General features: G+C 40.0%; 1 protein-coding gene across 1 annotated transcript in view; it reads right to left on the reverse strand.

Annotated features, from left to right (window-relative positions):
* jam3b (junctional adhesion molecule 3b) overlaps window positions 1-13,648 on the reverse strand; it is a 35,887-nt gene extending 22,239 nt beyond the window's left edge. Inside the window, exon 1 of the mRNA XM_040150952.1 lies at window positions 13,558-13,648. Within this exon, the coding sequence (XP_040006886.1) occupies window positions 13,558-13,606 (49 nt within the window). The 5' untranslated portion in view covers window positions 13,607-13,648. The remainder of the gene's footprint in view (window positions 1-13,557) is intronic.
* Window positions 13,649-14,087: the final 439 nt, after the last annotated feature.

Genomic DNA, 14,087 nt, shown 5'->3' on the forward strand with positions numbered 1-14,087 from the left:
TTAGATTGACATGATGTGTGTCTGATTACTGATGGAGACGATAATTTCAGAAAGCCTTTCTTTCACAGTTTACTAGCATTGAAATATGTTCCTGGGGCTCCAAATTTCACAACAGCACATGTTTTCTGTTTTTTTCAACAGATGACTCATTACTAACTCGTTTATGTTTTAAGAGCCATCAACATGCCATTAAGCTGAGATAAGTAACAGTCTCCAGCAGTAGAAGCTGATGTACTGTATAATTACAGTATACACTGAGGCTTCTAAATCAGTTTATCAATCCCAATTAACAAAATCCAGGCACTATTTATGGAAATACAATATAAGGAAGTTTTAGAGAAGTGTATCTGATTCTTGCTGTCACTAAATATCTTCAATACCAGACAGAAAGGCGTGCCTGCTGACTTTGTGAAAAAAAAGAGAAGTAAATCAGCATGGTCAAGCAAAGAGTTAAGGGTCAAATACGATACCGCTGCAAAGATTCACTCTTTGACAAAGATTTCCTTTAAACAAGCCCTCGCAAACTATGGCAACTGGCCTGCCTGTTGTATAATGCTGTGGGAAGCAATTCTGACTGTTTCATTGTTCCTTAGTAAGCACTAATGTGAAGTACATGAAGTGGAGTGCAGAATGTGAGGTTGCAAAAAGGGTTTGACTGTGTGGGATGACTGCTCACAGGTGAAATGAGCTTTGACAGGCAGCCGTGGTTGAGGGGGCTGGGGTCACTTGATGCCCTGTTTTTAACACAAGACTTTAAACGGAGAAAGTAATTGTACAAGGGCATGATCATTTATAAAAAGAGACACCACTCTCTCCTCTGTGTTTGTTTAGGAACCCATCTGGAAAGCTCTTTCTGGTTTTTGATGTAGAAACTTGCTGGAATATGTAAAATAGGCTACAAGCAATCATTTATTGTCTTGAGTATTTAAACCTCAAGGAAGTTTGAATGTGAGAGGGCTATAATTAAATATTAAATATTTACAAAAAACTACATGACTTCACACAGAATCCAAACAACAAATCATCAAAGTTTTTGTTTTGATATGTGTTTATTACAATCTCTGATATACAGTAACTCCTAACTAAAAGGGTGGAGAAGCCTGCTCTCATAAGCCATATACTCAAAACAGACTTTCAAATTCCATTTTGTCAGAGACATAACTGGTAATTAATCATGACTGTTATCATTTCAAGAAATAGTTGTTTATGAACATCATGAACCTACCATGTCAAAAAAACAAAAATATATATTGAGACATCAAAGTGTGCAATTACCAAACAAGAATTTGCCAACAAGCAGCCCCCTCAGACAACAAATGTGAATAAAGGCATACTCTAGACTCAAATAGTTTGCACAGGCTGGCTGAGCTGTGGGACAGGGAATGTTACTTGAACAACAGCTGGGGAGGGAAACCATGTGAGGCTCCTGCTGGTAACCCTCCCGCTGAAGCCACACTTCAATCACCTGCTAAGGGAGGAATCCTTGATGGGTTTCCGTGGGAAATACCAGACAAAGGCATCAGACAGCCAAACGGCCGACCATTTCATGCCACCCATTCTGTTTCCAGGCTGTTACGTGACCTATGCCACTGTGTGTACAGTCACACAGGAAGGAAAGGTGTGCTGAGCACAGTTACAGTGCAACCTACTGGTCCGGGAAACAATGGCTAAGTTCCAAAGCGCTTTCATGGTAAGAATAGCGGACAGCTGGCGACCTCAGTCACCTGCTGTCTCCGCTTGCGTCAAACATAACTGCTCTGTCGCGTTCTGAGGGCTATGGCATACACATGCTCCCCTGTTCATTATGTTCATTACACAGAAAATTTGGTTCTATATAACAATCAAGACAAAGCTGAATGCCACACACCAACATAATGAGAAAAAAATAATTTTCAACAGAATTTTTTTCTCAACAGCTATGAATCCAGCAATTTTTTTTTGGAGAAGATTATAATGCACTTTCTGGTGTTTACATGCAAATAGAAAAACAAAAACCTGTACACATCTGGGTCTTGATCCAAGAAAGAAATTCAAACCCCATTAGGTTTATCTGTCGTACTTCTGACTGTCCAAATGATAAAGATATTGCTAATTAATATGCAACATAAATGTAAAATGATTCAGCTGCATGTTGGAAAAAATAACCCGTTAACTCAGTACAAGCAAACATTAGTCACAGTAAGCAGAATATTTAATCAATTAGAGACAAGCATCTCTAGTCAGCTTTTTTGCCACCAGTGAGGAATATCCAGAACTAAAAAAACTAAACAGTGGCGTGGAACTACAATCCAGAGCTATTCCACTGCACTGAAGTGTTCTCAGCAGGCCCAGCCCTGACAAGCCATGACTACCACTGACTGACAAAACGCTAGGCTCAGTCTGCTTAAATACATCAATCTCAACACTGAAAGGAAAACAGTATAACAGAATAGGCAGAGGTGGTTATTTTCCATTCATAATGATTGTTACACTCAAATCTGGCTGGGACATTCAAATTGGATACCAGTACATCACAGCAGGCCTGCAGAGTTCATCCCTGACTACAGGACTGAGCTTCTCACTGAGCAACATTACCATGCTAACAACTGCCCCAAAGGAAGCCACGCACAGATGTGTACACTGATGATCTTGAGTGTTGATGATCTGAGATAAAACTGTACAGTTGCTCAATTCTGCAGTGATTCTCGGCAAAGGAAGTGAAGGACGGATGGGTGGGGTGGGGTAGGGGGTGGTGGGTGACCTTGGGGAGCGATGGGGGAATTCATAACACCAAGCACTGGCTGTGGTGGAAAGCTCATAAAGCCATAAGATCATTGTTCTAGCTCAAACCAGATTGGGCCAGAATGAATGGCTGTGAGGGAGCTGCGGATTCAACTTTGGGGTGGGGTGTGGTGGGTGTAGGGTTTGGTGGCCTGTTGTATGTTTTTCCACTTGTTCACCTCTCACAAAAAGGCCTTGTGTGTGCTCCGTAAACTTTACCCCTGCCGACTAAATGGCTTTTGTTCTCGTGTTTTCTGCTGTTGTTTCTTATTTTCTCAATAAATTATTTGTTGACTCTTTTGCTTTTGTATGTTGAATATTTTAGGAACTGCATATCTGTGCTCTCTGTTTTCTTGGGTTCAAGAGAATATCTTTGAGATGACTTTGCGTTTAGATTTGAGCAAGACGAGAAGGAGGCTGCAACTAATCAAGAAACTAGTCCAACACCTGAAGAGCAAGGTGCAATTTTGTCCTAGCAATGTCCATTTTCAAAGTTTAAAAACTCTATGTTGGTGCTCCCTGGCAAGACATCTCTACCAAACTCAAACAAAAGTTTCAACCAAGATTACATACAGTTACAATTTTCTGTTCAGCAGCAGGTGCAACCACCTTATCTGCTGATATCTTATTAAAATCTCAAGTCACTACACTTGAAGTGGAACTCAACCGATTTTACAGATCAAAGTCACTGGGTGGTCAAGTTGCATCGTGGGTAATGTAGGCATATTATGGGTAATGTAGGCACCAGGTTTGAAAATGAAGAACAATGCATGGAATAAAAAATATCTGTTTTCTCTATTTTGATCTTTTTTTTAAAACTGTCCCTCATGAGTCTGATAGTGTTACAGGAGTGTAATGCTAAATTGGTGGAGTACTTTTTTAAAATAAAAAAAAAGCAGGGATAAACTGCCTATTATGGCACGTGAGAGCAAGTTCAACAATGACTTTAAGTGTTCCTGGTTTGATTTTTGATTTTAATTTTTTTCTCTCTGTATAATGTTTCACTATGAAAATTCAAAAAGGACAAAAATGCAAGAATGTGACCATGCAGTGTGTTTGAACTGCATGTGTTTGCTCTTTTTCAAGGTAAAAAAAAATATAGTTGTTAACCCCATTCATTAAAGTATCTCTAACTACATTTATGGCTTGAGTTTTTTTTGTCCTTCGACACAACAATAGTAGTTTTTTTTCTTGAAAAATCTCTTATAATAATCCCATGATATTATTTTGGCCCTATGAGGAATCCTCACATTCCAGATGGGTTCTTTTAAGGTTACCTTTTAAGCTCTGATAATGACCATTGTATAAATATGTTAATCTGACTTTGGAAGTAGAGCAGTCTTGAGAAAGGAAATGGCAGAGTAGATAACATGGTCATTTCGGGAATAACTCTCTGCTCTCTCAGAGGATCCGAGGTTTAATGTTGAGAAACTGACAATTTAGTTTAATTACAATCTTAACATCGAAAATTCAGGAAATCTCTAAACACAGATGGGCTGTGGAATATTCACTGGCTAAGAATGTTCTGACTTAATTTCCTTCCCTTTTCTTGTTTTCCATCATTTAACCCAGGGCAATAAAGAGGACAGTAGTTGAAAGTACTGTATATCTAAAATACTATGCTTTTCTGAGCACTGCTGTTTGGTAGACAGTCTTGTTAATGACAACGGTTAACGTAAGTCTCCATTAAGGGTCTACAGCTAAAATTATAGGATGGTCTCAACTTAATACTTACTGTAAGTCAGTGATCAGCTTTGAGACTGCAGCCTGGCCATTTTGAGCAACCTGTTACAATGACGGCAATGGCCTGACAAACCACTGAGTCACGGTGAAATCCACCCAAATTGCTTTCTCCTCTTTCCCCTCTGTTGCTATGTATGACACCGAAACCAAGCAAACCCACATTTAAAGCCCCTTCTATTGGAGCTCAGACAGGGGCCAGCCACCATGTTACAAACTCGTCATCTATGTCTGGTATCCTGTCAAATATTTGAGGCACTCACTTACCTAAAGTATGCCCTCACACATGTGGCAACAGTGCTGTGTATGCTGAGCTTCTACTCTAGCCTGATTCACAGCAAAGTCTAAAAAGCAATGACAATCCTGGTAGTCGTGATGTTTTCTGACAGAATCAGGAAATTCCATTAATGCTCCTAGATATCAACCATTTCAACTCTCTTTAAGTATTTATTCCTGTTCCATTCAACAACACTTGGAATGAGGGTAGTCCCTCACACAACTGATGAGCAAGTTTTAGCAGATGCAGAGCCAGAGCACTCAGCTTTAGGTATTCATCACTGTCTTGGCATCTGGACTTTTACCTTTCATTTGGCCTCAAAGCCACTGGTGTAAGAGATCAATACCATTCAGATCAATGCCATTTGGATGACTTTCTATCAAAAGTGCTATCAATTCCAGTTCAATCTAAAGCATATGTACCACTAAGTAGCCCAGAAGGAACAGCTCTCACACCATATGGCCAGATACTCCAGTTACAATCTGCCAACTCTATCTTTTCAGGCAGCTGAATGCACACTGTATTTCGGATGGTACTGGTGGGCTTTCTACAGTAGCAGAGCCCACCTCTCCCTTGTGTCAAAGCCGGTGTATATGTTTACAACTTCGATGAGAGGATGTAGCGGAACTTTCCTTCTGGTCATGAAAAGGAAAAGAAGCACAATGAAACTGTTGTTACCATGAAATGGCAGGAACAGCAATCAGGTAAACTTGTGTTCTCTCCAAGTTCAATGTCAGAAAATAACAATAACGTTTCAATGATGTTCTAGCTTACAGTGCATCTTTCTCTAGTCTGTCTATCTTGTTAACCTCGCTGGGCATTGCATCTCTTGGTCTGTCTGTGTCTTGTTTACCAGCCACTTCCAGGGCTCTGTTCTGTGAATTTGTGACTGACAAAAGGGAGAGTGACATACAACTATTTAAGATGTTTGTTCAACAGGCAACAATGTTTATAAACTGCAGCTATGAAAACAAAATCACATCACGTGTAAACATGCGTTCATTTGCACGTACATGAAATGAATCTCGAGCTTTCTCTCAGTCAAGGTTTAGTCACAACTTTGGACTACTGCTTGATGGAAAGCAACGGATTGACATGGACTCTTGATCAAAATTTAGAATTTGAAATGTTGATTAGCTGGGTGTACTGGGCAATATGGATACCCATCTCTTGGTAAATAGAATTTTACAATATATTTGAAAATGTATATAAGGAAATGTGGGGGAGCCAGTTTGAATGGGCCTGATGCAGCTGATAAAATGAATAACAAAGCTGCAGCCATAGTCTATAGGCTTAGGTTACACTGTATAGCCAAAGCTAATTGTATAATATTATGAGAACTGGGCTGATTACCAGGCAGCAGAGCCAAAGCTCAGTGTTATATTTTTATTAATTTCTATATTTTATATTTTCTACAATTTCTTATTTATGTTAATGTTAATATTCACTTATCTTAAGATTCTATAAAAACTATTCTATTCAATAAATATTGTTTGTTTATATCTCATTCTGTTTTGTATAGATCTACTTATTGTTAGACTGACAGATGGAGGAAACTGTTTTAAAGGTGAGAGGAATGTAGTGGGAAAACTGGGTGTTTATTTCTAGAAGAAAGATGACGGCAGTGCTCATTGTAATGTTTATAAAATGGTCATTTCAAATACTCTCTCATTTCAACCATTTTAGATGATGACAGACTCATAGATAATAAAACAGTTGCGTTGATGCTGAAGAAAACCCTGTGTTGGCCTAATTTTTTTCCTACGCAGAAAATTGATCAGGAATCATTAAGAGAATCAATAAAGAATCGGGCCAATAAGCAGAATCGCTAATGGCAATGGTATCAATAAAGTCTTTTATTTTATTTTATTTATAATTTTATTATCATGTTATATAATTGATTATCTATCGATTATAAATTTCACCCTAATTTTCTCAATAGTAAATGTGACACTGAACTAATAAAGCAACAAAGCCAACATGTGACCAGCATGACCAGCAAGAAACATTTTACAGAGAAATCCACTGCATCACCACTGTTAATGTTACACACACACACGCACACACAAACACACACACAAGTTAATCATCACTGATAACTCATTTGGAGGAGCACCAAGATTTCTGTGTCATGTCTTACCCCAAGCATTCTGAAATCCCCTCTCTGCAGACTGTCCTGTCAAGTATGGAGCTACTGAGTCCCTCTTTTAAGAGATGAGGATCATGCTTTGACATGGTTTTCTAACCTCTAAGAAAATTAGTTTTTCTTTTCAATTAGAAGGGTTTTATAGATATATTTTAGAACTTGGTTATCATTCCCAAGCCACAATCAGTGTTTGCAGAGTCGGATAAATGCCAGTCTTGCCAGCATGTAATAAATAATTTCCTCATTTTATCATTTTTAAGTTGAGCACATCAAGGTCCAGGTCTCGCTCACTAACCAGGCCCCATTTCTATGCTATGCTCTTTTGATCGCATTTTACACTGCATCCCAGAGGTTGCCACATGAAGTCCTCCATCTGACATTCATCCTCAGAAATGGCTGGATTTACCCAAAACTATTAGCATGACGTCCTGTCAAACAGCTTCATTCAGTCATTGACATCACAGCATGTTCCTGAAATTTTTTTAACAAACTAGACATTACATGTTTTTTATTTTGTCTGACAGGTGCATCCACAACCCCTACTTCCTCCGCAGTAGCATGATGAGGGCCTGGCATGAGCCTGGGGGGGGGTGAATGTCCCCCTCATAATTACACACTACCAGATGTAAGAAAATGAAATGAGCTTCAAGCACAACTGCTCCTGATTAACAGAGGGAGTCCTCATGGTAATAACAACTATTGGTATATCAGGCTTATTTGCAGTATTGTTATCGATACTGCTCAGACGAGGTCTTCATACACCATACACTGCAGCTTGTCTGTTATCTTCCCAAACAACCATGAAGGGAAAATGACTATTTTCAACCATATCACTGTGTTCCAAGACGATGATGCAGACCAAGAAACAAAAATCTCTTCTCACAACAGCCAAATGTTCTTCAGCTTCCTGTTCTGAGAGGCAGGGCATTTTGCTCCACTTCTTTGGGTGGTGAAGACCTGCAGTCCAGTCTCCAAGGTAACACACATACACAGTTGTGGTTATGATCAACCCAGAGCTCCCCCTGATATCTTCTTATTATCATGGCTATGTATCATCAGATGAGTTGAATTCCATTTCACTGGTTCTAAAATATTTACATAGATTTACAAGGACAGAGATTTTAAAAAAACAAAAAACACCCCATCTCATTTTTCATGAACAGGTTATAAAGATTGTTTCACTGCTTTATTTCTTTTTACTATTGAAACTCTACTGAAAACTGAAAACTTTGCTCAAAACCGAAAAGCCTGTCTGCTGTCCCCATCCTATTCAAAGAGAGGAGGGAAAGCTTTTAGCCAGACAGTGCCTACGTTTAGAGTTGATTTTAATATTTTAGTTTGATATTAGGGCTTACCCGGGTCTGGTTCCTGCCATTATTAGTCGTTGAAATCCCTTTGTGACCTGACATCATCAGGCTGAGCTGTAATGTTATTTTATTTCCATTGTTTTTATTATAATTCACATTAATAAAAAAGTTTCCTGGAACCGAAACGAAAAACTTGAGATACTGCTGAGCTACTGTATATAAGTTTTGTCCACAATCATTATCACCTTAGATGTTCTTAATGAGGGGGCCGATGGTTAGGAATGAACTGTGATCAAACACCTGAGGTTGTCAGATGACTCTGCCTTGTGGCTATTTTTAGACGGTAATTGCCCTTTTGTTACAGCCTGGTAAACAAAAGATGAATCCAGAGCAATTATCTGATTATTACTCTCAGTGAGAGCGCAGCCTAAAGCTTTTTGCTTTTTGACCGACAGCGGCTCAACCACATGTAGTTCATTGCCTCTGCCATATCATTAACGAAACCCTTAATTATTTCACTAAGCTGACAGCTTCCCAATGTTTGATCGATGGCGGTCTCTTTTGACCTATTGATGTACTCCATCAGTATCCAGTGAACACACGAGCAGAAAACCACTATGGTGCTTTACTCCCCTTAGGGACCATGTGACAACAGCTAAACACCATCAAACAGGAAACCACTCTAAGCTCAGGCAGCCAGTATCAAGGTATCATGGAGATTATGCTGTTGATCTAGAGTAGTTTAAACACTGAATAATAATGTCTTGACAAAAAAACAACCACTTTAGCCTAATAATGGTGAAGAGCCATAATTTCCAAAAGCTCATTACTCTTAACAGGATGACAATTAACTCCTATTTCTCATGAATCCAACTCTTGTCCGAGCCTCTGGTTGTAAATCTGACCAAGTTTATTGACAACACCTTGCAAGAAACATTCCTTTTCCACACTGAGACAATTATAATATTTTCATATGGAGTTTCTGGCCAGTATGTACTGCCTGAAGGCTGGTTCTAGTTTATGGTTCTTTCACATGGTAGTCTTATTGACATTTGAAGCACGCACATGCCATTGCCATTTCTGGAACGTGAGCATGTTAGTGTTTGCCTTTCAACCTGAGCATCTGCTGTGGGTTCCTGCAAGCAAAAAATGATAAAAGCAGGGTGCTGAATCCTTCTCTGTGTCAAGTTAAAATGGATTTCTGCCTCAGGAGATGTATGGTCACACCCAGCTTGATTTCTGAATGCCTTTGACTAGCACTACTGTTGAGCTTTCTTCACAGCTCCCCCTTTCGGCTCTGACCTTAGCCAACTCATCAACAGGGGTCCCTTTTATCTGTTAGGAAAACAGGTGGTTATGATTGTTAGTCAGTGCGCATATGATGAGAAGGATTCTCCCTCCATGTGTTTTCTATTTGGAATGCTGCATTTGCACACTCAGGTTTGGGAGGGACACAGCAGATATTTCTGGTTACGCCTGCGACGCTGCTCAAAACACCACCACCCACTCCTGCTCAGCTGTTTCGGGTCATTCCACAGTAAGAGCCATGTGCCACTTTGACTATATCCCACGGAGGGACGGTTGTTGCCCAGATATCTACATGGCTGACTGCAGTGATTTAAAAATGATTACAAAATTGTGTGATTATGCAAAAGTAATTATATATCTCCCAGTTAGGCTTTGAGCACAAACCAGCCCATAATAACTACAGAATTCCTTCCTGCTGTTACATCTGAGCTAAGTCCAAAATGACAGCTATGATAAATGTGTTATTCCACTGACACCTCTCAGTCAGAGGTGTCTGGAAAGAAGAACTCCTGACTTGTAAAAAACAAATGCTGAACAGCAAGGGAATCCTTTTTGTTTATCTGTCCCTGTTTTACTCTGCCATTTACTGTCTCCACAGTAAAATGTCAGACTGTATATGACTTGCCCACAGGGGCCGTACATGCCATTCAGAGAGTGCTTCAAACATTTGCTCACAAGCTTTGGGTGGGTAGGGAAACATCTGACAACATGCACTTCCGAGGGGAGCCATTATCAGCAGTTATCTAGGGGCACACCGACTCCTGCCATTCCAAACGGCTATGCTACACAGGCCAAACAATGAAAAAAGTGACAACAGTAGGCTTGAATCTAGACAAATGTTTCAGAGTGCGCTGAGCAACATAATTCGTTGAGCACCCCAGTTATGTGTGGGTTAGCGGATGTTCAAAGTTCTCTGAGTGATGCAGTGACTTATCAACAGAGAACACAGGAGAGGGTCAACAACAATCCAGTGGACAGATTTCTCCCTTATCTTATCAATTCAGATAAAGTGAGGGGTCCAGTTGGGTTAGGCTGACAGCCATGGGTGAAAACAGAGATAATATCAAGTCATAAAATGTCAATTGTATAGGAGGAGAAATCCGTTTCAACACTGGATCAAGTTGGAAAGCTGATCGAGTCTAAGACAACAATTGCATGATATGAGTCTCCTTTTCAGGTAGTGATTGTGAGTGATCAGGTTCTTACACTTATACTTTTTGTAAATGATGAAATTTGCTCTTGTTGATCCACACAATTTCAAAAACCAGCCATAAGGTCTGAAATGTACAGATGCCCGTAGGTGTTTCTTTTAAGAGTCAAAGGAGTGATCTCAAAATTTATATTTGCTCAGTACTAATCCACTTTGAGCAGCTTCCAAGCTCCCACATATCTGGGCCATTATCTTGGCAGGAGGGTTCGGGCAGAAGTGGTATTCAAGTCTGTACCAATTTCTTTAGAATATTTTAAGTGAAATGGCTCAGGTAAAGCCTACGATGGAAAATGTCATTGCATTTCATTGGATCAGATTGGAAAGTCTGTTATAAGCATGTGTACTTAAAATAACAATGGCCCTCATCTTTCACTGTGCTGACAGATGACTGGGCTGATATTTGCAGCTATGTTCAGTCGTGCTGTGTTTAGCCTTCACTTGGAATGGCTAGAGTTGTATAGTCATTAAGACGATAGCTACCCAAAGAATGTCATGAATTGAAAATAACAAGCACCTCTCACAGACACAGAAATAACACAGAGTGTGACTTACAAAACATGAAGCGAAGCCTAACAGAACACTCATTCCTCTCCTAATTTCTTACTCACTTTATGAAACATAAAAAACTGAATTTGGAGCAGAGCTATTCCAAATACAAGAAACATTCTAATTACAGTCAGTACCTATTAGTAATCAGTGCCTATCACCACCATTTCGTAATTCATAACAGGGCTTGTGTCCAGCTTCAGTCTAGCCAGATTTGTCCTGCTTCTAAAGACAGCGGCGATGTTGGCTGGGAGCCAGTCGGCCACATGGCTAAGCCCTGTCCAGGCAAGACAAAAGAAATTCTTAAATCTTCGCCAGTTCACTGCCCCCCTGAAAATGTCAATTGTGCTGCTATCATGCACTGTCACAAATTTACTCTGGGGAACATCGTTAAGAGTACTGACTTTGAAATGTTTAGCTTGGGAAAGAAAATCTGCACACAGCCTAGAGATATGTCAAGAGAGACAGTGTTGACAGTACAGCAACAGATTTCAAACCAGCTCCACTGCTTTTCCTAATTAAAGCTAAGAGAATAAGCCAATTCACACAGGTGAGAGATCACAGGAGGTTCTTATGTTTGTAATTCCCTTTGATCTGTATGTCTATCCTCTCACACCTTGTTTAATCTATGTCCGAGGGGAAACAGGGAAAAACCAGCACCACATTTCATGCCAAGCTGTTGTGGTGACATTACAACCAAAGCACATTTATTCATGCATAGACAGAAAAAAGTACTATTTTTTGTACAGTAATATGTTTCTCAAAAACATTTTTACACTTAAAACAAAACTAAATTTCTTGAATTTATAAACCAAGATTCTAAAAATGACTTCATGAATTGAAGCAGCACTTCAGACCATTGAACCTTACACTAGGGTCAGGGACAAGACATTGTCTGTATCAGGGATGCATGGGTAAATCCCTGCTAACCACCCACTGCTTCAATTTATGAACTATCTCCCCTTCTTTTTGGCCTGAAGCAAATCTACCAAAAATTTCAGTATGTATATTAAAGCTTTACAAGGATTTTGAATCTTTACTAAATTTTGAAATAAACTACGATAAAAGTTTGGGAACAGTTGAGTGCCTTTGTGAGGCTCCAAGAAAAAAAGCAATGTTGAGTAAAACTAAATTATCAAAAAATTACTACATCGCACAGCAACAAGTGGCTTTTTGCATGGTTTTATAATTAAAACCATGCAATTAAAACCACTGGAGAAAATATTAAATTCTTAATCACATACAGCAGTAATGATTTAACTTTGCTCTTCCTCCAAGTATATTCAAAACATGAAAATGACTTTAATAGCACGCAGAGGGATTTTCGGCTCGAGAATAACTATTTAAATGAACTGCTCGGCTCTTACAGGTGTGCGTTTATCGTTTCCAACTGTAGGACTGATAAACTGAGGATACTGGGCCTTTCGGGGTGAAACGAATTGATTTTCCGACGGCTGTTTCTGTTTACCAGCTCAGCTCTGGAGCGATTTGAAAGGGTCCAGCAGCAGCGGGAGGAGGAGGGGGTAGAGGACACTCACTGGCCTGGCTGGCTCCTCCCGCGGACAGCCTGCTTTTTTCCGCCCGCAGAAAAAACCGTTATCTCGCATCACTACTTCCAACATCTCCGCCAGCACCACAGCTCCAAACGCACGTTAAATAGTTAACGGCACGGGTTAGGAAACTGGCTTAATTCATATTTGATTCACAGACACGAAGCCTCCCTCTAAACGCGAGAGGCTGAAACTTTTTTCCAAAGTGAGGACAAAAAACGTGGTGGCTTAACCAGACTCTGAAATGTGCTGACCTGATACTAGAGAAAAAAAATTACGCTGTTGGTCTTGCTACGCTAATATGTAGCTTAACACAGACAGTTTATTTTACATACAGCGGCATTACTCCCATAAAACTGTTAGGGAGAGTAGGCGATGGATTTGAGAAACAATAGCTGCTTAAAAACAACACTTGACCCGTACATTTGCCAGTCATGTTGACAATAAGTTGTATTAAATATGGCGACTATATTTATCATTTTGTTAAGAGAATTACTAACTATATCTACTTCACGTCTGGAAGACCGTGCTTGCTGTCAGTCTGTCTTGAGTTTAACGTTAGTTGCGTTCAGATAGTGTTACCTCTATTTTTTTAGCCCAACGCTGGTGTAAAATCTCTATCAAACAGATGCAGAAGTAAAGTACGTGACGACCACGTTCTTCGAGGAGAAGAGGGTAAAGCAGCAGCCAGTTAGAAGCATTTTTGTACTTACAGTGAGTTGAAAGGAGAGTCAGGAGGCAAGCCAGACGTGCTTTCGCCATCTTGGAGTCGATGCAATGCTCGGTTTGACTGGTCGTACATGCGCAAAGTAGCCTAAAGAGCTTTGGTGTCGCTGGAGAGAGGGAGAGAGACATAGGCAGAGACTGGCAGAGAGAGAGAGAGAGCGAGGGCACGGGCGGGGGTATCTATTATATTAGGTTTCCATAGCTACCGTAAGCATCACTCACACGGACAATTTATAGTTGACACGATGTGGGAGGCTTTTACTACTGTGGCTTTATACTGTAGGTAGGCAGCAGCTGGAAACTCAGATAGGAAACCACCAGCCCCCAGTCTTGTATGTGCTGTGGGATGGAAGTGAGATCAACAACAAAGTATATTTAACAGACCACATTCGCAGTCTCCATCACTAAAATCATAGGAAGGAAACTGTCAAGAAGCAATATTAAAGTTCTTCTGCTGAACTGTAGTGAAAACCACAGGCGATAAAAGCTATTAGGTAATAATTTCACTATAAATCCA

The sequence above is a fragment of the Xiphias gladius genome, chromosome 17 (genome assembly GCF_016859285.1).
Source record: "Xiphias gladius isolate SHS-SW01 ecotype Sanya breed wild chromosome 17, ASM1685928v1, whole genome shotgun sequence".
NCBI lineage: Eukaryota > Metazoa > Chordata > Actinopteri > Istiophoriformes > Xiphiidae > Xiphias > Xiphias gladius.